Source organism: Pimephales promelas, chromosome 1 (genome assembly GCF_988280905.1).
Source record: "Pimephales promelas chromosome 1, fPimPro1.hap1.1, whole genome shotgun sequence".
Classification (NCBI taxonomy): Eukaryota; Metazoa; Chordata; class Actinopteri; order Cypriniformes; family Leuciscidae; genus Pimephales; species Pimephales promelas.
In genome coordinates this window covers 21,986,278-22,010,559 of record NC_142769.1, presented here as the reverse complement: position 1 = coordinate 22,010,559, position 24,282 = coordinate 21,986,278, and the positions used below count along the sequence as shown (strand labels likewise).

General features: G+C 36.3%; 1 protein-coding gene and 2 long non-coding RNA genes across 4 annotated transcripts in view; 2 read left to right on the top strand and 1 right to left on the bottom strand.

Moving 5' to 3' along the window:
- Window positions 1-2,150: 2,150 nt before the first annotated feature.
- LOC148998422 (uncharacterized) lies at window positions 2,151-9,230 on the bottom strand. Its single transcript, XR_016155490.1, has 2 exons — window positions 9,155-9,230; window positions 2,151-2,965 (listed from the first exon to the last, which is right to left on the bottom strand). It is a non-coding gene; the product is annotated as an uncharacterized LOC148998422 (long non-coding RNA).
- On the top strand, window positions 5,938-8,618 carry LOC120464808 (uncharacterized). Its single transcript, XR_005618743.2, has 6 exons — window positions 5,938-6,389; window positions 6,485-6,541; window positions 6,625-6,708; window positions 6,861-7,042; window positions 7,221-7,351; window positions 7,447-8,618. It is a non-coding gene; the product is annotated as an uncharacterized LOC120464808 (long non-coding RNA).
- A 158-nt stretch (window positions 9,231-9,388) lies between the features above and the next one.
- Window positions 9,389-24,282, top strand: part of map1aa (microtubule-associated protein 1Aa) — a 31,459-nt gene continuing 16,565 nt past the window's right edge. Inside the window, exons 1-2 of one of the 2 annotated variants that reach the window (XM_089129014.1) lie at window positions 9,389-9,605; window positions 11,039-11,140. In XM_089129014.1, coding sequence (XP_088985140.1) covers window positions 9,422-9,605; window positions 11,039-11,140 — 286 coding nt within the window. In that variant the 5' untranslated portion in view covers window positions 9,389-9,421. Of the gene's footprint in view, window positions 9,606-11,038; window positions 11,141-20,245; window positions 20,338-24,282 lie in introns of those variants that run through there. The other variant, XM_089129021.1, reaches the window with a different exon arrangement.

Genomic DNA, 24,282 nt, shown 5'->3' with positions numbered 1-24,282 from the left:
CAAACACACCTGATTCTGTACGCGCAGTGTTGGTGTGCCGCCAGGAACAGGGTTGGAAAACACTGACGTAGTGGATGGAGGTGTGTTTTGGTGATGTCATATACGCATGCGCAGTGCCAATCTCAGGATTATAATTCACATGCATTGATCTTAAGTGATATGCAAGATCAATATTGTACTGAGATGATGTTCAAACCTGTGTAGTATAGTACTGTTAAATAATAATAAGTAATTATTGATGAACAAGTAATTATTTACATAAATGGGATGCTTATCCGAGATTCACTCTACATAGGCTACATGCAAAGTTATTTTAAATTTTAAATCACATGATTTTAAACCAACATTTAATAGATTAATAGCATGTGCACCGCAAGTATTTTTTTTAATGCGTGTATATAGAACATTTTAAAATAAAGCAATTTTATTTTATTCATATTTGCTGTTGATTGGAAGCAAAAAATGTCAAAGTAGTCTAATTGTCTCTAATTTTAAAGGTACAACTGTAAACATCTTAAAATACCAGTAAACATTCAAAGGAAAATGCTAAAATAATAACAGCATCAGGAAAATAAATCTTGTCAGATGTAGGGAAAAAAAAACTAAATAAAAGCCTACATGTTCCTCTTAATTTGCTGTTCAGTGAGACATGTCTGGAAGCTTGTTTTCGCCACAGAGTGAGAAATAAAAAAGGTAATTGCGACTTTTTATCTCACTACTAGTCAGACTTTTTATCTCAGAATTTATATAAAGTCGCAATTGTAGGTTATAAAGTAAGACTTTAGTGATATAAAGTCGCAAATGTGTGTTATTAAGTCAGATTTGCGTGATATAAAGTCGCAATTGCGTGTTATTAAAGTCAGAATTATGAGATATAAACTAGCAATTGCAAGGCTACTTGAAATTCTGACTTTATAATACGCAAATTTGGAGATATAAAGTCACAATTGCGTGTTATAAAGTTAGAATTGTGAGATATTGAACTATTCTGAGGTAAGAAATAAGTAGCCAGATTTTTTTACCCTTAAAATTTGACTTTATAACTCACAATGGGAGATATAAACTCGCAATTATGTTATACATTCAGAATTGCAAGGAAAAAAAGTCAGAATTATGATTTTATAGCACACAATTGCGACTTTATTTCACACAATTCTGTCTTTATAACATGCGACTGAGGCTTTATTTCAGGCAATTCTGATTTATATCTCATAATTCTAAGAAAGTCAGTATGCGAAATGTATAGACCATTTCAAAAGATGTAAACAACACTGGTCCAGAAACACTTCCTGTTTCAGTTTGTAACTGTTTTCTTTATTTCACATATAAAGAAAACATCTTAAAGATCCTTTTTTAACTTTTTGATTCAATTTTAAATGTTCTGTTGGTTGTAATTTATCCCAGCTTTTATGTAGTGTTAAAAAACTGAAACAGGAAGTGCTTCTGGACCAGTGTTTACATCTTTTGAAATGGTCTATACTCGCAATTGTAAGGAAAAAGTCACAATTTTTTTTTTTTTATGTTTTACTCTGAAAATTACTGTTAATAACTTACTGTTAATAACTTCTTAAGTTACTGAAAATAACTTCCATACTAGTGAGTGACCATTTATATTTAAATGTAGCTATTCTTGGAAGATCAATGTGCGATTGCTCACCAACTCTCTACAATAACTGTCAATAGATGGTTTGCAGTTACGTGATTGTGTTGACGCGCGGAATGCAGATGGAGGGCAAGGAGTGAAGAGCGCAATGGACGAGATGAAAATCCGTATTGTACTACTTTAGACGCTATTACAAGAGAAATATATCAACAGAAAATCGAAACATATGTTGGACGTGATCCTTATGTTATGAAGAGGACCGATTTTCAACTGAATTGAGAGATTTGCCTGCCATCGAGGCGGTAGACATTAGCAACTAACTCGTCTTACAGACATACTTTAACTTTACAAAGTTCGGAAACTGGTACATTACACAAACAGCCACAAAAGTGTTATTTATGTGGCTTATAATTACATTATTCAGGTGTTTAAATACAATGTATTAACTCACATTTGACGAAGTGATCACTGTACACACACACAGGCATTTCCCATTCGGCTCCTCCCGACCGCAGACGTAGGTTTGCAAGGCATTTTTTCCCCGGTGTTTTTCTGTCAATTTCTTGTATTTTCCCCTCTTATGAACAACAACTTTTGGCACACGATAAAAACTCCTCGTGGTTTGATCGATTTGAGCAACCATAAACGATGCAAAACATAGGCATTTTGAGTGTGTTATAGTGCTTCCTAAATATAGAAATTCACTTCCTGCCCTCCATCTGCATTTCGCGCCATGGCAGCGCAGTGGCATGACGTCACGTGAAAACAAGCTATTCTTAATGTGCATGTGCCATCAGCGTTTATCACAGGATCGCGTTTAAAGTCTGTTTAGAGAGAAATTAGGGGTGTCGTCCCCTAATTTAATAACAAATTATCATTTCGACAGAAGTGAATCAATCAAAACTTTAGCTGGAAATAGCCTAAGATTATTCACGAACCGCTATAAAGCCAAAACAATCTTTGTTACATTAAATTATATGCAATTATGCGTAGCCTATCTATGTAAAGTTGCTTTGAAACAATCTAAATTGTTAAAAGCGATTATATTACGTTACAGTCTCCACTATGTATTGGACCATCCAGCTACGTCATCGTGCTACAGGCTGCAGCGAGGGGTGTCTCTGAAAAGGGCTGCTTTGCTGCTGCATTGCTGCTGCATTGCTGCTGCTGCTGCATTGCTGCTGCTGCTGGTGCTGCTGATTCTGCTGCTGCTGGGGCTGCTGACGCTGGGGCTGCTGCTGCTGCTGTTGCTGCTGGGGCTGCTGCTGCTGGGGCTGCTGCTGCTGGTGCTGCGCGCGGAGGAGGCGGCGGCGGGTCAGGTGCGGATGGAGATGCAAGCGCCAGGCGAAGTTTCAAGTGGACCTGGTGATTGGATGAGAGCAGTTGATGAGAGGAGTTGATTTATATGCTGGTTGTGGTTATATAGTACAATCCTAACAATATGAATAGAAAAAAGAATGAAAAAATTTCATTCAGTCTATTGGCTGTACAGCTGCAGAGAACTTGACCAATGTAACCTGTCAAGTTCTCTGCAGCTGTACAGCCAATAGACTGAATGAAATTTTTTTCATTCTTTTTTTTTTCTATTCATATTGTTAGGATTGTACTATATAACCATAACCAGCATATAAATGAGGATATTAATAATGAACAATCTTTGAAATCGTATACCCTAGCTTTAATATATACATTTAAAATATTTTTTTATAATATTAATATACAAAAATATGCATTTATATTATTATATACATTCATTTTTTTAAATAATATAAATATTGTAATTCATTTGATCTACCCCTAAATAAAATAGTTTTTGGACAACATTTTGACCCATCCCTATTTGTCTGAGGTTAAGCTCCAATTGGACACATTGTTGTAGGGGTTGTTGTAATATATCGAGAAAACACACATTGTTGTGTCATTGTTGTGTGATAGATAGATCTATCTATCTATCTATCTATCTATCTATCTATCTATCTATCTATCTATCTATCTATCTATCTATCTATCTATCTATCTATCTATCTATCTGCCAGTGTTGGGGAGTAGTTAACTACAAGTAGCGAAGCTACTAACTTAACTACATTTTTCAGTAGCTTGGCAGTAGCTCAGTTGCTTTTTAAACAGTGTAGCTTTTTCAGTAGCTAAACTACTTTTTGCAGCAAGTAGCGGTGTAGCGCGAGCAAAAGCTACATTGCTACATTGTCAAGCCTGCGCGAATCAGCCCGATGCAAGGATATTCTTCATCTTGTTAGATCACAAACTCATTTTTTGCCATTACCGCCACCTGTTGTTTAATCACGCATCTTGCGGCTAACGGTTCACTGACGTAAAGAAGTGGGTTGACAGTGACACACCCAGGTGACGGCAGATTTTGAGGATGGAGAAACAAACGTTAATTACCCATGGTCTTATTTGTCCAAGTTCAATCGTTATTTTTGAGAAAATGTTCTAAATGCAATTTACGTTAAATGTATTTCGTTCTTGCAATGTTGTAGGCTATTTGTTGCAATTTTGCACTTTTGACAAACAGTCTGAGATATTTGAGTGTTGTGTGTAATAAAACAATACTCTTTGAAATCATAATTGTATTACATTGTTTTAAACACTAAATATTTGAATTGCATTCATCAGACACTTATTCAGTTATTTATAATATATAATTTACAACATCTTGTAATAATAATAGGTAATATAATATTTATAATATGTTGTTCAATAAGTAAAAGTACTTTCAATGTAGCTAGCTACTTTTTGATAGTAACTTGTAGTGTAGCTAACTACTTTTCCAAAAGGGTAGCTTGACTGTAGTTTAACTACTTTAACGTACGAGTAGCTTGTAGGTTAGCTTGTCAAACTACAGTTTCAGAGTAGCTTCCCCAACACTGCTATCAGCATCATCTTTTAAACATCATTAAACATTCAAATGTATGCATTACATTTGAAAAGATTAGAGGATTACAATAAAAGCTAATACAGATTTTTCGTTATCAAAGTTTATAGTTGTAACAAAAATCAGAAATCTCACCCTCCTTACCGTTTTATATAATAATTTCCTTTTCCTCAGTCGAGCGATTACTCTCATCTAACCGCTGAAAAGACGTTTTTCGACGAAAAGACAGGGGCACGCTGTTTCGTGAGAAATTTTCATTTTTAAATGCCTTAATTCGGGAATTCGTAATTAGCGCGTGTGCAATGTGCTATGTGTAGCTAACCCTCGTGTGCAATGCGCGTGACGTCTGCAGACTCTGCACGTGTCTTGCGGAAGAACACTGTAGCCGGAGCTAACTTCTCTCCATTAATGTCAATGGCGAGTCACGCAGGCACTGGGCAACTCCGCATCTGAGTCGGTAAAATAGTGCGAATATAAACACTTATTATAGGCGTACCGTAGTGATTCAGGATAAGTCAAAAACATGGTTTGGAAAATGAATTCATAATGTTTATACACCAAGGATGACTTGAGGGTTCACGTTGAACATAAGTTACGGACTGCAGCAGACAACGGCGTTAATTCTGGTGCGAGCGTCCACTCGCATATGCAACCACATAAAATTTTAACTCACACATTCTCAAAAAATGGTCGCAGTCTGGAACTTTTTTTTACACTATTTACAATGTAAAAAGACAGGAATTAGACCACGTAATCAATCGGTCGATTGTGGCGCGCACCGATAATAAAAAAATGACTGTAACGTTACACGGCAGACTAGAAAACAACTTTTTTTTTGTTTTGTTTTTCTGAAAAACGAAAAAACGAAATTATGACTTGATATTTGGTTCCGTTCTTGCACACGCACAGAAATCAGAAAAACCACTTGATATTCGAATTTTCCCCTGTGGGTGGGGCTACATCTGTACGTTTTGATAGTTTGTTTTCCAGTTTGAAACGAAATAAGCAGAAACGAGAAAACGGCTCGTTTATTTGTTTTTTTCGTTTTTTCAAAAAAAAAAAGAAAAACGAGATTTCGGCTTGATTTTTCGTTTTTTAGTTCAAAGACAAAAAAACGAATAAATGACTTCAAAATTCGTTTTCTACACGTGGGCGGCCCTGAAACGCCCCCTTCCGCCGATTGGTCATGCAAATCTGAGCATGTGACGTCATGCCGTTGCTCCGGTCTGTTCAACAAAATAATAGTCCTAAAAAATAAAATAAAAAATAGTCCTCTATATGGTTACCGATTCTTAAACTGTACAGGGCAGGTCATATTGGGCTTTCTTCTGTGCAACTTAACGCGTTTCACAGAAATCTTTTGATTTGCTTTACCAATCGGCGGAAGGGGGCGTTTCAGGACCGCCCACGTGTAGAAAACGAATTTAAGTCATTTATTAGTTTTTTTGTCTTTGAACTAAAAAACGAATAAACGAGCCATTTTCTCGTTCTCTTACGAGAGGTTCTCTCGTATTGCGTAAGTATAACTTGTATAATAATATATTATAATGTATATAGGTTGTGCAAATTATTTTGTTTGTCCGAACTAGTATTTTGCTAGTTCAGTTCACAATGTAGCTAGCACGCTATAGTGGTTAATATTGGTTCTCTTTGATCACTGCAGCAAGCTTTATGGAAAAGAACATGTGACATACAAAATGCCTGGATTGGTTTGGTGCACCTCCTCAGAAAAGATGCCTAAAAGTATGGTGTCCTTGATAACATATCATGCTTCCCATTTGAAAACTTCCTTGGCATGGGTGTCTTAATAAACAATAGACAGTCATCGCTCAGTTATTGGCCCTTGGACTCCCCCGGCACCTCTTGTACAGCATTAAGTTTTCTGCTATGAAGGTATATTCTAGGCATATGTCTTAGTGTCCATCGTTTTAACAGTATTGAAAACAGTCCCTTTAGTTGTATTTATTTATTTATTTATTTTTTTGCAGATTTACAGAGACTCCAGAATGAAAAACAAACCCTAAGGGAAAGCAATGCACCAGCAGGTGAGAATATGCACTCTTTCTTAAATTAAATTTTTTTGTGTGTGATGTAGGTCCAAAATTACCATATGCCTTTCATTTTGTAGCGTCAGATGACAGCGGCTCACTTTAAGAGCAGGCGAAGCAAGTTGGGATAATGTTGAAGATGTTTGCTCACACTGGGCAATCAGGTACAACTTGCAAACAACTTAAGCGTTGGTTGTTGGTTTAATTCCCAACGGGGCCCATCTGCACATGTAGTAGACCTAGATATAACTCATAGTTTAGTAGTTGAGGGACCCGGACTGACTACTTTATTCTTTTATTCTGGGAACCCCTGTAGGTGCAGACGTCTTGGAGAGTTTGGGTGATGTTGTGCGCAGCATGGACAACAAAATGGACTCTATGCTGCATCATTTTGAGTTTTCCCTGCCAGGGGATCTGTTACTCCCACTAGACACCCAGGAAGATTTGGCATTACTTGACAACAGTATGAGGCAGGATAAAGAGCTCCATGTACAATTTGTAAGTGTTCTGATTTTGTTTATATCGCAATAGTGTAAAAAAAAGTTTTTTTTTTTCTTTCTAAAAAGTAAAATTAAGATTGTACACAGCATATTCTACAGTATGAATCCACACCCTCTTACATTTTAAATTTATGAGAAGCTTCAGATAAATGTAATTTGTTAAACTTTTTTTTCAGGGACCTAAAGACAACCGTGTGGCGAATGCTTCAGAGTATCTTCTCTAATCACCGTTCCATCAATATAACCTGGTCTGGTGTAGGTGATAAAGCATGTTTTAGAGACATGTTCCTGAAGACCATTGTTCAAAGTAAGTTGGATATATATATATATATATTTATATTTAAGTAGATGTGTATGACTTTATGCCTTTCAAATGGAATGACAGATCTTTATTTTCTACAGGAGCCATCCGAAAGAACCCGGCGACCCAGGATGCCACTGATGAGGCGATCCAGGTTAACATTACACATCACCTGAAAGGAGCATCTGACTGTGCAGGTGGAAAAAGGCACCGCTGAGTGGGACCCACAGCCGACCCCTTAAACCTAGGCTGACTACTGACACCCCAGCATCACTTGACAACTGGAAGCCTTTTTTTATCCTGCAGACAGTAACTTCAAGACATCTAAAAAAGGCTTGTTACAGTGCTTAACTCTTCTATTTAAATATAGCTTGTAAATCCTAGATTATACATCTAATACTTGATTTCTGCACATTATCTGGTATCAAATATTCTACTTGCCGTGACTTTAGTATTGGCTTATTTCATTTCGTCAGTGCTTAACGATTCTACATGCTCTATGCACGAACCCTGCTGACGTATGTCCGAAACAATCTCAGCCAGCTTCTTTACTTCCACAAGCGCATTCTGCAGGCAAAGTATATAGCGGCAAAACTTTAATAAAATTCATTTTCTTTCACTTTTCAATTCCTCACAGTGTTGTTAACATCATTATCGTTAACCGCAAGAATTTTTTGTAAACAGTGAGTGTAACTTGCCACTATCTCCACCTAATGCAAAACCGGCTTCTGACGCAGCACCGGATGTAACTGGGCGTCCTGAGACAAACCCGGAAGCGATCGTGCATAGAGCCTGTTATAGTTTGCAAATCCTGTTTCATGCCTGATATTTGATATTGCACATTAACTAGTACCAAAATTCGACTTTAATTCCATCAGTGTGCTTAACTGTTATTCAATTAAAAATAGCTTGGAATACTAGGCTATTTCATACCTCTGATACTTGAAATTGCACATTACCTGGTACCAAATATTCTACTTCATTCTGTCACAGTGCTTAACTCTTATTCTATTGTTAAATATAGCTTGTAAATCCTTGTGCCACAGGTCAGCATTGCAGTTATAATGGTATATTCTCAAATTATTTGGTGTCCTTCACTTTCTTTGGTACCAAATATCCTCATTACTTGTATTTACTGGTAATTCTTTTCATCCCAGAGCTGAACTCTTTATGTTATTAGCAAGTATTGTAAGTGTTTTATATATATATATAGGCTATACACACACAGTGTTTTTTTAACTAAAAATGTATTGGAAAGCTGTGTGTATTTGTATTTTTCTGTTATATTTCAGCGATCTGACATTGTTTAATGACAGTTAGTACTGTACTTTCAAATGTGGAAATAAAATGTCAAATGAAAATTTGTCTGGTTTGAGCAATCATTATTCTTGATAAACTGCATGCTGTAAATATTAAATTAAATAAATAAATATATAGTGCAATAAGCGGCGGGCCGCGGTCAGCGCGCTCGAAAAAAAGCGTTTGCCTCCGACGGGCCGCTGAAGGTCCGCCTTTGGTATAATGGCGGTGGAACGGCGGCTGGCCGACGGGCCGTCCGCGGAACGAAGGCGGTAGGAAGGTCCGCCGTCAAACGTGTTTGCGATTACGTCTTTCTGACGCTTCTACTGCCTCCGGAGCGCCGCCGGCGACCCGCCGACTCATTGCTATCTGGGAAACCACTCGTAGCAGTATCATTGTGTTACAAGTTGTCATCACAAGTTATTCCAGATGATGCTCTCTCTATAAGTATTGTGTGGCGCCTGACACAAATCTTGACTCAATAAACATCAGTGTTTTAACATCACTTACTCTGGATTGAATCCGGTTTTCTATTGCAGTCATTTGCAGATGAAGCGTAAACAACTCTTTCTCCCAGGTGTCTCATACATTACTGATAGGATAGCAAAGTTGTCATGATGACATGTATAGGCATTTGTTGGCAGCCGTTATCCAATAGCAGGACGTGTTTCCCGAGCCACTCTCCCCGCTCCTCCTCTAATCCCGCCCCCTGAGTGGGCTGGAGGCTGCAGTTGTCATGGAAATGTAAGAACTCCCTCAGCTCCAGATTCGGTTACCATGGAAATGCCGCTCGGAGATGCTGCGATAGGTCCTCATGAGAAGCGGGAGATTATTCAGCACCCTGGACAGCAGCGGTGTGTCGGTCCTCCTTTCTGCCAGACGCGACACTACATTCTCATTGTGATCGGAGAAATTTCAACTGATCACCAGCTAGATTCAGTGAAAGAGCACATTAAACGGGGTGAGTCTACAACTTTGAGCTTTTCTATTACCTATGGGTCCGCATGAAGAGTTCAGTATAGTCACACATAGACCGTTACACTTTTTTTTTTGTTGATTATTTTAATGGTTAAAGAATGTAAAAATGCTGGTAAAAACCTGTTAATGGGTTAAAAGTACGTTTCCTTAAATCCACTATATCCTTATATCCTATACAGTGAATAGAACTAACTTTACATTTAATGTAATTTTACAGTAAAATCCTGTTAAATTAGTTTGTTGTAATGTGTAATTTGTAAATTGACATTCCCTGAAACATTGACAAAGCTCTTCATAATTTGGCTTCCCAGATCTTCTTCATTGTTAGACTCCTTCCCGTTCGTTAAGATCATTCTCAGAAGAATTATTGGCTGTGCCAAATTTTAAGTTAATATTTGGTGGTATGGGCTTTCAGTTGTGCAGCGCCAAAATTATGGTATTCTTTATCATTGCTCATTCGCCAGTTAAATTTCCCATTTTAAAGCTCAGATTAAAACGTATCTGTTTAGAATGAGCTTTTAGGGATTTGATTGTTTGATTCGTTCATTGTTCATTCGTTCATTGATCTGTTTGCCTGTTTGTTTGCATAGCTTTGTATTTTACTGATTTACTTTTATGTTGTATGGTGTCCCTGAGGGCCTTTAAATAAAAGGTATAGCCTACTATTATTATTATTACATTTTATGTATTTTCTTTTCCTTTTTTTTGTCTTATCAGTATTATATTATATCTAATGTTGTTAAACTTATGTTTATTGCATTATTTTGGTGCTACCATTATGGTGTTCAGTGTTTGTGTGAATCACACTGAGCAGCTTCTTTATTAGCACTTCCTCATCTTATGGAAAAAGTGCTAGTGATTCATCATGTGACTTTCACATCCATTACCAGAGGTTTTAGTGTATTACAAAGGTACAAAACAGACATTGGTACTGTTATACTTTAGTACTGTTAGTCATTAGTATTATAATGTTGGTAGATTAACATTATTGCTAATCTACACCATACTATAATACGCTATAATGTCATTAGTATTATTATACTGTATATATTAGTACTGTTAGACATTCGTATTAGTATAATGTTGGTAGATTAACACTATATCAGTTAATGAAATACCTTTTAAATTTAGATCAAATCTGTACAACCTTATTCTTTACAATAAATGTACACATCTTGCTACCATATTTCTACAATAAATTTATGGCAACCACAGCTGCTGTTTTTTTTTTTTACTGTAAATTTCACTGATTGTTTTACTATGTACAAAGACATGTATGCATATCAGAAGATATCATTGTGTATTTTTACAAGTCATATCAATGATAAATTTGAAATCTCTGTATAATATTGGATATGTAGGATTGTAGATTTTTTATCAGTTTGTTGTGTTGATTTAATAAATGTGCATTAACAGGGATTCTGTCGTGGGACATTGATTTGACCATTTGTGACTTGAACAAGGAACTGAAGCTCTTTGAAGCAAGACACTCTGCCCACTTCTCGTCAGAGGTGAAAGGTCAGTTATTAAAGTTTCAGAAAGATGATGTATGAGCTTTTAAAAAAAATATTATGGGGGAAAAAATCGGGGGGGGTGCTTCAAAAAAGTAATTGTATTATTTCAACAAACAGCATGTAATTTCAGATAACCATTTGTTTTATTATTATTTTTTATATAGCTTGTTTGTTTTGAAATCATACAAAACATGGAGGAAGATTAGATTGCATTGATGTAAGGCCCTGCCAAACTCTCCGGAGCTCTCACAGCCAATGAAATGGCTGCATTCTGTCATTCTGTTATTGCACCTCGTTTAATTCCCTCATAAATATTCTCCTTTCAGTTCAGCGTGGCTCTGTTTGCAGGATTGACATATGTAAATTGTTCAGCTGAGTACATGCATTTTGGAGTGTGTGAAGGATGGTTTTTGCATATGTTATCTGTTCTTGTGCTTCAAGGATGTTCATAATTCAGAATTAAGCAAGACTGAGATCCACATGTCGCCAGTTAGTTTTTATATCTCTTCTCCACCAATGAATATTGTTCCACTAGAATCAAAAGCGTAAAGCTTAGCAGAGACACATTATAGTGCACACCCAGTCCCAGGACAGCAGGACAACTTGTTGTTTCACTTTAAATAGTATGCTCAACTTGTGTATTTTATTACAGGCTCTGTAATATTTGGACTTGAGTTTTATGTATATATATATTAGGGCTGTCAAACGATTAATCACGATTAATCGCATCCAAAATAAAAGATTGTGTTTACACAAAATATGTGGGTGCACTGTGTATAATTATTTTATATAAATACACACACATGCATGTATATTTTTTAGAAAAAAATATTATTTATATATAAAATATTTATATATAATATAAATTATATATAAATCTATATACATTATATACGTGAAAATATTTCTTAAATATATACAAGCATGTGTGTGTATTTATATATATATATATATATATATATATATATATATAAAATAATAATACGCAGTGCCCCCACATATATTATGTAAACACAAACTTTTATTTTGGATGCGATTAATTGCGATCGTTTGATAGCCCTAATATATATATATATATATATATATATATATATATGTGTGTGTTTGTGTGTGTGTGTGTGTGTGTGTATAAAATAGTATGTGGTTAACTACAAAAAAAACATTATGTATCTATTATAAAGCACATAACGTTTGTTATTTTCTGTCTGTATTTAAAGTGTTGGCATTTCTGAGCAGCACAGCTGATAACATCATGCTATGCTGCACACTGCAACCATCAGCAGATATGAAGCTAAAGAGGATAAAGCATTAAATCTAAATTTACTTCCTCTGCGACGTGGCATACCAGCACCCACACACATAATTGCAAGCACATAATTGCATGGTCACTCTAATCACTCCTTGTTTTGTCACCTAATATTTTCCTTTCTTAATCTTTCTTAATCTCTCCATTCTGGGATGACTGCAATCTAAATTCTCTGTTAGCCTGCCTCCAACCATATGGTTCCTCAAATGTGACTGCTGACTCGCTATCTATCGCTGCATGAATTAATCATCAGTGTTCAATTAATCATCCTTCTTTATGTATTGATGATGCTATCTTATATAATATATCTTCCAAATGATTTCCTCCTCATTCTATTCACTAGAGAAGCAGTCCATGCGAGTCCCTAATATCGGTGTATAGTGACGTCTATAATGGGCTTATGGGTGTAGATCAGAATGCTTGCATGTGGGATGCTTTAACCATTTCAGCGCCATGCATGCTGGGGTTAAAATGCAAGAGAATCTGGGGATTGTAAGCTGTCTTTTATCCAGTTGCGTTTAAAGACATCAATAAGGTGGGAAAAAAGAAAAGAGTTTAAGAATTGTATGAAACTCCAAATAGAAGACAAGGAGACTCGGATGTGTCTTCAGCAGGATTCTTTATTGAGAACGAGCTATTGAAAGCTGCAGTCATCAAGTCTGAATAAAGGAGCTGTACGTTATACTTTATAGGCTTTTGATGGGCAATCCTTAAAGGTGTGGTCCTGTTTACACACAGCCTTAGAAGTAACCACTAAAACAAAAGCATCTAAAGACAATGCAACTGGCTATGATCGAATAATATCAAAGAGAAGGATACACCCAACCTTAGAAGTGACCACTAAAACAAAAGAAATGTAAAGAAAAATACAGAAAATTACCCCTGGTCGTGAAACTCCTATCTCAAAGAATTCAAACAACAGGATCAACGGGTTTCACAACATTATTAAAGGATTTGAGCACCATCTGGTTTCAAGAACTGATAAAAATCAATATCACTTATACAGTTGACTCCCATCAAAAAGGAGAGAACTTGGTTAGAAGAGAAGACACAAATGGTTAATTGTTATTACAGTGTCTTTTAAAATTATATTCCCACAGAACCAAATGCTTGATGGTTCAAGGGCAGCTTTACTCAAAGTGTACTGTTATACTAAAACCATAAAACAAATGTTACTTGTCCCCAGTTTCATAGACAAGGCTGAAGCCTGTCCCAGACTAAAATGCATGTTTGAGCTGTTTTAACTGAAAGCAACTTGTAGTTGTAAAAAATAAATCGAGATTTTAACAGTAAAAGACTGTAAAAATGCTACAGTGCAAAACTGTTAATTGGTTAACAGAAAGTTTCCGTACTATATACGGTAAATAACTGTGGTATAATTTTACAGTAAAATACCATTACATTTACAGTTTTTGAAAGTGAAAAAGAACAACTAATTGTATAATTCACAGTGAAAAAAACGTAAATTGACATTTCCACAATTCCCTGTGTGACACTTCACATTTTATGTTTTTTTTGTTGAAATAACTATGGTTCTCATAGTTTTCTTGTTTGTTTTTTTCTAATCAGTTATGTACATTAGGGTTTTCATGTTACATTTAATGTTGTTAAATTAATGTTTATTGCATTTTTTTATTTCATGTGTGTAGCAATGATAGTGTTTAATGTTTGTGTGAATGACATGCAGTATTAACCTTCTAATGGAAGACTACTTGATTGCTCATGTAACTCATCACTGTGATGATTGTTGTTTGTCAGTGTATTACAGATATCAATTTGTCAAAAGGTTGGTAAATCAACATTTTATCAGAAAATGAAATACAGTATATTACTGTAAATTTTAAGTTAAGTCTGTAATACCATTAACGTTCCTACCGTATTACCACTTTTAAGCTTTTAAGCTGCCGTTTTTTTACCATAAAAATTACGGTTTTATTTTTTACATTATATCAGTGCCATCATTTTCTCTCAAGATGCACATCATGCTACTTAAACTCCCTAATTAAACTAAGGCCTAATTCTGGCTCAATCTAAACCCTGTCTGTGAAACCGGGCCTTTATGTATACTGAAATAACTAATTAAAATAAAAGCCTATAGACTTTTTTATTTACTAAAAATGGCAAAATTACTAAAACTTGAATTAAAATTAACATGCGAAATACAAAAATAAGAGCTGTTTCAAAATATTAATATCTCGATGCTAAAATGACACTGCTGATAAAATACATTTTACTAACAGTGGCCTATTAAGTTATTGTTAAGACAAGCTTTGTTTTAATGATTTCCCCAAGCCATGTGAGGGGGAAAAGCTATTCTGCTGTGTGCACTCAAGTGAAAGATGCAATTAGCAGTCTGAATAAGGGCAGGACATAAAGTCATATAATGCTCCATCACTACTGAGGGACAAAAATGCTTTGAAGCCAGAAAGGCTTTTTCTCACTCTCAAGGGCAGACTTTGTAGAGAGCCAGCAAAGTGCAAATCTACTGATCTCTATGGTCCGTCAACCTCAAAAGACCAGTTCAAACAGTATTTGGGGCCAAGGAAACTTAGTAGGGCCAAACTTGGGCATTAGATGAATCAGTGTTGCTACAAGTCTGAATGAACTAAGCACATTGAGAAAGCTCTACCCCATGGGGTACATGAATCAATTGCATTATTTAGATAATATTTTGAATATATTCAGGGTTTTTTGTTGTATTTTTGTCATTGTGTTTATGTTTTTTTATATAGCCTACTTTAACTTTTCTTTTTAGTACTTCAATTTAAACTTATTTCAAACTTCCAACATATTTTACTTTTTTTGTTTGGGTAGGTTTTTCCTCTAATATTTTTATTCTATTTGAGGTGTATTTCAGCAAAAACAACACTGGGAAATGGAGCATAAACAATGATGTTTATCTCATCTGTGATTTCCGATAGGCTGAACAAATCAGGTCATTTTTTTCACATTGTTCACTGGGTCATTTATGTTCCTTCCTGAAGAACCTGAAGTAAACATCAGCGTATTTGAATCAGTATGGTATTTTGACAGAAATACCACTTTTACCACTTTTAAGTACAAAAGAGGAGTGTCTTCTTTTGAAAGCTTTCAGCCGGGTATACTGTATTGATGATAAATGGAAGGCAGTTTCTATAGGTTGTAAATCAGGCACATTCATATGTAATTTAGTGAATTTCAATGACAGAACCCCTGAATCTATTCAGTAACAGAGTTTGATCTGGTCCAGAAGTGGACTGATCTTGTGAAATACTCACTTGCAGGCAAAAGCTGCAGTTTTTTCAGCAGAGAGTCTTGAAAACAAGATGTTCTTTGTTTTTGCATGTGGCGGGTCAGCCTTTTTTGACATTGACAAGTTGTTGTCTTTGTACGCTAGTGCACACAGCGAAACTAACTTCCAGCAATAATGAATTCCCATAATGATAACTGGGTTACAGGGTGGATATTACATCCAGTTATTTCACAAACCATAAAAAGCATGCCCATCCCACAAGTGCTTTACAAAAATACTACTGAAATCTGTTGCACACAAAAGCATATCATTTAGTGTTTCACCACCTACACAACGTTTCAAGGGTTAATCTCTCCATAGATGATGCCCATATTCTAAAAACAAATATGAAAATGTTTTCCATTGTAGTAGTGTCAGTGGGGAGATGTATTAGTCCATGTCCTGCCACCATATGTGGAGACAGACTTGCCAGTTTTGTTTGCGGTGGATCTGAGACAGAATCTGACAGGGAGACGTGTGAATAAACTCTTTCAGCAAAGAGATCAGGGGAGCAACTCCTCCTCTCACTCCACACAGAAGCACTTCACCTTGGCCTCTGACAGGTGCCAGTCACTCTGCTGCTATGTTCTGTACAAAAATGGCTTGCATTGATTTAGCCAGCAGTGGAAGATGATGATGGATGAGGACTGAGCATGCTCTGTTTGGGGCTGCCCCTCCTGCAGTTGTGCTTGGAATACTGATCAGGATGTGAGTGCAGTGTCATCATGGCTGACTGCATGGAAATGTCAGAACACAAAACCGAGTGACCTTTAGTTAATGCAAGGTGTTTAGCACATGAGCAGTTTTGACTGTTCTTTTTATTTGTATAGAAAGCAACTGCATAAATGCATGAATAAAAATATGCTTGGGGTATAATTCAGATTGTTATTAGACAAAAGATAGGGGAATCTCAATGGCAAAAAGTCTTCCAATCACTTGAATTCACCTATATTTATATGTATATGTGTATATATACATTTAAATACTTGTGAATTTATATGTACACTCTTAGAAGAAAAGGTTCTATAGAACCTTAAAAGGTTCTATCAGCACTTCGTATTTGGAACCCCAAAGGTTCTATACAGAACCCTTTTTAAGGATTCAATAATAAGAACGCTTTAGGGTTCTTTGTAACCAGGAAAAAGGTTCCATATATGGAACCTTTCGTGTTCATTCATTATCATTTGTTTTTGTCCTTTCCGGAATAAATATTTCATATTATTGACAAAAATCAAGACCCTAAAATGTATTCATGAATGCATGTGAATGATCACAAAATTTAAAATATGGGGGTTAAAAAATTTATATATTTATATCATTTTATAGTTAATCAATAATCAGTTTTTCTCCTAGAAAAATCAGCATGCTTAAAATGCGATATTAATTTACTACAACAGTTTAATAAACAATAATTTAATTACAACTACAAAATGTTGCAGAATAATGTAATAAATGAATGAATGAATAATAGCCTATAAAGAACCTTTGTGCCAAGAGGGTTCTTTTTTGTCATTATAGAACCTTTTTTTTTATTATAAAAGGTTCTTTGGAGTTGAGTAAATAACTCTATGCTTCATGTATAGAACCCCAATGAACCCTTTTTTCTATGATAAAATGACTGCATTGACTTTGAAATAAATCTTATGATGAAAGTGCAATCTAGAATTCCCATATGTGTTGCTATTCCCACATGTGTTGATTCTTCTTGCCTCCTGAAACTTCAGCCAGGGATTTTACAACCGACACAGATGGATGGGTCCTTGAACAATCATTAGAGATCCCTTTACCTCCCCAGAGGTCGCAGGGAGGAGGCTGGATTGGTCACCATGGCCCCAGCTGTCTCAGGCATTGTCCAATTCATTTAGATTTTTCAGCAACACGCCGCACGTTAATGACTCCGACCACAGCTCGCTGCTTTAATAGCCCTTATGTTTAGCATGTTTGGTTGTGAAAGCCTCCAAATGTGCATTTGGGACTTAATTGCTTGAGTTTCTATGTGATGCTCAGGGCATAATTAAATCAATAAACAGGAAATTGACAGGGCGGGGAAGAGTGATGAGTCTATCAGAACAACTGCAACTCACTCTGATAGAAGACGAGGAGACGCTTTTAAAACTATTAAACATGGAGCTGATTTTTCACAAAAAGCCCTGAAACTTGAGCTGTTAAGTGAAGTGTTGATTTGTGATTATGTCACCTCAATGTTAGCATGGGAAATGCAAATCTTGTCTAAAACAAGAGTGTAAAGTAAAAATATCTCTACTTATGAAGCCGACTAGCGCTTTTACATTGGTCTGGTGTGTTGATTAATAATTCAGGATGGGCTATTGATTCTGCTCTTTTATACCCCTGCAGTCTGCACATGAACACTGAACGTCAGCATGCTGCTCATGCTCAGGCGACTCCGGTCTGCTTGATGGTCACATTGATTGCAGGGCTGGATCTTGCACCACACACACACCACAGTGAAACCTGAGCCCACGCCCACATTCTGGACCAAAGGTCTTAGCAAAAATGGGGGGTTATTGTTGTAGTAAGCAAAACCATGATTCCCCACTGCTAGGGTGTAGTCGTGTGTTAAAATGGTGAAGAATCTTAACCAGGAAGACATTCACATGATAAATCAAGCTTTCCATCTACATTTTCCTGCTGCAAAATTCTACAGAAGAGGCTTTAACTCTGTGGTAATGTGCTGATTACCACAGCGCTTTTATCTTGGGACTGTATTGAATGGATGAAATAACTGAGATAATTCAAGAGATGGACACAGGCTGTCTAGCAGCAAGGGTGCGGCAGCCAGACTGGTGCTTTGAACAGTTGCTTAGGATATGTCTGGAAGTGTCTATTTATAATCTTGTAATAGCGTCAATTTAAATTTGATTTAACAAATGCAAACCCTTTTTGTAGCAACTAGACGGGTTCATCACCTCCGGCTATTAAAAACTCAAACCCTCTATTAAAACCATCTTTCAAATGGAATTAGCTAAATCATGATTTCCTTCCTTTATAGGTAATTTGGTTTTGTTTTTTAACGCAGCATGTAGAGATTATTAGTATAATCTCCAGATTGGACAGTGTCCTCACACTGCTACTACTGTAAACACAATTCTGCGCTGGCTCGCTGTCAGAGAGGTGGTCAGAGTCAGGCAGACTGTCTGTTGGAGAATGAATGCTGATGGTCGGAGTGCAGTTAAAGGGGCTGGTTTTGGCAGTCTTGCCCTGCAGCTGTCGGCCCGGGATCAGCTGTAACTGCTAAATGGCCCATCCTTGTCATTCTTGACAATTACAGCACCTATAGGCTGAATTGCTTGTGTTCATGATGAACATAAACAATATTGTTATAGTATAAAAAGACATGCAGGGCCTCTTGATATGCAGAGCTTTACGATATCGAAAGTGATTTATTAGACAGAAGGGAAAAATGTCACGCAGTCAATTTTTTTTTTAACTCCCAACCTAGTCTCAAGAGAGATTTTGGATTGTGTTTTGATTTTCAAGGCGACCAAGAGTCCAGAATTTGTTTATTACTGTTATAAGGACTGTATTATTGAACAGCTAAATGTAATAAGCCAACACTAGAATAACTGCAGTAAATTGAATTAAGAGTGGTGAATCTTTGTATTAGTATTAATAATAATAATAATAATATTTTTTGCATTTCAAAAAGTTAAGGGAATAAAACTGTTCGCTAACAGAAATTATCTCAAGTATTTCATTGAAAACATTCAATTTTAATAATTTAGTTGCCAAACACAAGTTACTTCCAGACTATTGTCAACATTGTTACTCTACCATGTTGACAGAATTGATCATTTTAAACTTTCTAGCCCAAAACCCCACTTGTTAGCATAAATGCTAAGAGCACATGGCACTAATAATCATGATTAAAAAACATTTAAACAACTCACTGTTGTTGATCAGTGATAAATTCTGTTTTTTTTAAAAGGTTTTACTAAATAACTCTTGGTGTAAGAACTTTTCGAATTAAAATATTTTCTCAAAGAGAGCACACATACCTTTCAGTGCTTTAGATCTTATGGGAAAGAGACATACTTTATCTAAGCTACATAGTTGTGGGAGATAATACCACCATTTTACAGGCAAAGTATGATATGGTAACATAACTGACCCAAGATTTATGGGCACATAAACACAGAAAATGTGTTTGTTTGTTTTTAAAAAAAAAAAAACAATTTAAAGGTTTACTATATAGGTATTTAAAAATAAAATAAAGGAAACATTACCAAAAGTAAAGTAAAATTAGATATTTTGATTACACAATGATACATGATAGATACAAATATACAGACTAATTTGAATAACAAGACATCATGCTTTTCAGCTAGACACCTTTTACAGAAAATATTATAGCTACTGTTATGGCCCATAACATCTTGTGATCCACGACAGTGGGTAAAAATAATTAAAATAACTATTTTTAAAAAGCAGAAAAATTATGACTTTGACTGTCACTGAAATGTGATCACATTGTTCCATATTTCTTATTCTTCAAGTGTCATTAAGTGCATGCAGGCTCATAGGCCACACCCACACCATCTCGCGCACTCGCGTGTCCGTGTGCGCGCTCTCGACGTACGATACGCACAGCTCAGCATCAGCAACGGTAGGTCTAATCTGTCATATAATTATTCGGATGTTTGATTATTGGCATATATGGTTCAAATATCATGATCTCGGACCGAGGTTATTCATTCATGAAATGTGCAATATTGCTGATCTAGTATCGTGTCAACCGCTTACACTGATTGTCTATAGGTCTGTTTCGCTTTTGGCTTGTTCACGGATTTATCTAAAGGTCGCAGAAACCCAATCTGCTGTAAAGCGTGAAGCTACGATTATGCCATCAGTGACTGTGTGAGTGCATGAAAGTAGGACAGTAGGCTACAAGGAATCTAAGATGCTAAGGTGGTAAGCAAAATAATCTTCGACAGCATAAGGGAAATATTTGAGCTAGAATATGAGGGAGAAAAATACATTTTATTTATTATTTGTTTCCTCACTTTTGCTAGATTTATTTTCTATTTCAGCCCATTTTCTCAAGCCACAACAGTTGCGGAATTTACTTCTTTTTTTTTTTTGCTAAAAAAATATTTTCCAATTTTTGTGAAAAACACATATTTCTCCGTGACCCAGATCTTAATTGTGATTCTGATTATTATGGGATGCAGCAGTATCTGAGGAATCATCCGTGCGCTCGAGTGCGCGTCACCGCCTAAGAAAAAAAAAATAATGTGCGCCGATTCCACAGGCCAGACATAAATCTCATAGATTAGTTCATTAGGTATCTCTGTGAAGCAGAACCTGAGTGATGGACTGAGATCTTTGCTCGTTGTAAACAGTTTCATTTTAAAGCAATAGTTCACCTTGAAAAATCAGTCATCATTTGCTCATGCTTATAGGCTATATTAGACTATAGTGTTTCAAAAGCGAATTATTGTGGAACATATATGGAAACAAAGATCATCTCTGGATTTAAACATTAGCATATTTTTGTGTTATAGAAGAAAGTCAGAGGTTTGGACCAGGATTGAGTAAATGATAACATGTGATATTGTAAAAATATTGTCTATAGTATTCATCTCGTTTGAAATGCTCATAACATGTCAGTTGAGCTGATACAGTGCTACAGTTTGTGTTTAGAACGGCAGTGATTGAAACATATTTGCAACTTGTGATGATCTCTGATCATGTGGATTGTTTAAAAAAAACTATCAGACATTCACTTTGCTGAGGTCAGATGTATTGATGGAAGGAGAGAAGGATATTTACTTCAGGAGCATCCTGTCCCCGTTTCAAATGACTGTGTGTGTGTGTCCTTGTAAACCCTACATTATGGGGACAAAATGTCCCCAGTCCCCACAAAGATGGCAATATTTGAAATCCTTGTCCTTGCTGGGACATTTTTTGTCCATTTTTTTTGGGTCCAGCTGAAGAACAGCTTGTAAATCATACAAAGTGATGTTTTTTTTTTTTTTTTTAAACGTAAAAATGCAGAAAGTTTTGTGGGATAGGTAGGTTTAGGGGCAGGGGGATAAAATATAGTTATAGTATAAAAATCATTATGCCTATGGAAAGTCCCCATAAAACATGAAAACACAACACGTGTGTGTTTTTACACCTGTGTTATCATTATTGCTCCAAGAGCATGGCATAAACAAAAGCACAAGCGCTGTTTTTTGTCCTTGGTCATTAATCCTCAAAAGCGATTATGGATGCAAATTATTTTTGTATCATTTTAAATGGTGCCTTGAATCTTTCAGTTTATTTGCATGAAACAAATAATTTCCAAAATGGGGACTTTAAGGCCAGTGCCCCTTTGTGCTTTGGACAATTGATCCCTTTTAGTTGTTTATTGCACATTTAAATGAGCCATTTGTATTATGTCAACTCATATTCCACATTCATTCGCTCCAGCTGTTTACAGTGTAATGGGCTCCATTACACCGCAGGAGCACATATATGAATGAGAGCTCAACACTTGTCTTGCTTTTCTATAAGGGGACTCTGTCTTTCTTGCTTGTTAACAAGTATTTGATCGAGATAAACTTGTTGCAGTCAAAGGCACGGATCGGCCAGTTCCAAAGTAGTGCTCAGAATTTCACTGCTATAAGATTAAGTGGCTTTAATAAGATTGTAGCTGCTTATTTAATCAATCACTAACCCTAGACAACGGTTTAAAAAGTGTTACACACCTCCCCTCTCTCTCTCTCTCTCTCTTGCTGTCTCTTCGTATCACACACAGTGTGATTCAGAGACAGCTGAACAGCAATCAAGGACAGGGCAATGAGATAACATTGGCTGAACAAATGTAATACTTCTCCCGGACAGAAATTTAACGGTTATCTCTGTTGTGTTCAAGGACTTGACATGATTAAAATAGTCATGATCCAACAACAGCTGAACATTTTTAAAATGTAAAAACTTTTGATTCATTTTAATGATAATGAAGTGTTGAAACATTCAGCCACGAGGCGATCACATTTACACCTCATTTTCCCCGATGAGTGAAGAGCCAGTCTTGCGAGTATCGCAAGAAAAAAAGGAAAAACTAAATTAGACCTCAGATGTTGCTCATATTGCCATATCTACTTTGAAATGATGATCTTTTTACACAAAAGCATGTGTTACTGCTCCAAAATGAGCTAATTTGTGATTTTGTGGATAAATCAAAGGCAGATATTAAGTGTGACTTTTCAAACTCTTTAAGCCTGTGAGGCAATCAGTCAGTTCCACTTATTTTTTGCTGAAAGCGTGTCAGTTGCCTGGATAACTTGTGCTTAACATTTAATCCTAAAAGCCAAAATTGCTTGTGAAGCTTAAAATGCAGAGTAAAGATCTTCTCTGGATTGTTGTCAAATCTGCATTTGACTTTTACAATCTGACCCCATTTGTCAGTGTTTTACATTCTCAGCTGAGTGATAGCCTACTGAATTAGCTAATTTTAGAAACCATCTGCTGAGCTGCTAAGTATTACTGTAAATGTGTACATGATTCAAGTGGATATAAACATTTTCACTTATGAAAATAAGTTTTTCCGAAATAACATTTTATATGTTTAATTAACAATTTATTTATTTATATATTAACTACAGGCAATTTATTTACTGTCTGGTACTGAAATAACAGAATTTCATATCATCCAGATCATAGACTCACCTAAAGGATTATTAGGAACACCATACTAATACTGTGTTTGACCACCTTTCGCCTTCAGAACTGCCTTAATACTACGTGGCATTGATTCAACAAGGTGCTGAAAACATTCTTTAGAAATGTTGGCCCATATTGATAGGATAGCATCTTGCAGTTGATGAAGATTTGTGGGATGCACATCCAGGGCACGAAGCTCCCGTTCCACCACATCCCAAAAGATGCTCTATTGGGTTGAGATCTGGTGACTTTGGAGGCCATTTTAGTACAGTGAACTCATTGTGATGTTAAAGAAACCAATCTGAAATGATTCGAGCTTAGTGACATGGTGCATTATCCTGCTGGAAGTAGCCATCAGAGGATGGGTACATGGTGGCCATAAAGGGATGGAAACAATGCTCAGGTAGGCCATGGCATTTAAACGATGCCCTATTGACACTAAGGGGCCTAAAATGTGCCAAGAAAACATCCCCCACACCATTACACCACCACCACCAGCCTGCACAGTGGTAACAAGCATGATGGATCCATGTTCTCATTCTGTTTACGCCAAATTCTGACTCTACCATCTGAATGTCTCAACAGAAATCGAGATTCATCAGACCAGGCAACATTTTTCCAGTCTTCAACTGTCCAATTTTGGTGAGCTCTTGCAAATTGTAGCCTCTTTTTCCTATTTGTAATGGAGATGAGTGGTACTCGGTAGGGTCTGCTGCTGTTGTAGCCCATCCGCCTCAAGGTTGTGCGTGTTGTGGCTTCACAAATGCTTTGCTGCATACCTCGGTTGTAACAAGTGGTTATTTCAGTTAACAGATGCCTTTTCACACCATTCTTTATAAACCCTAGAAATGGTTGTGCGTGAATATCCCAGTAACTGTGCGGATTGTGAAATACTCAG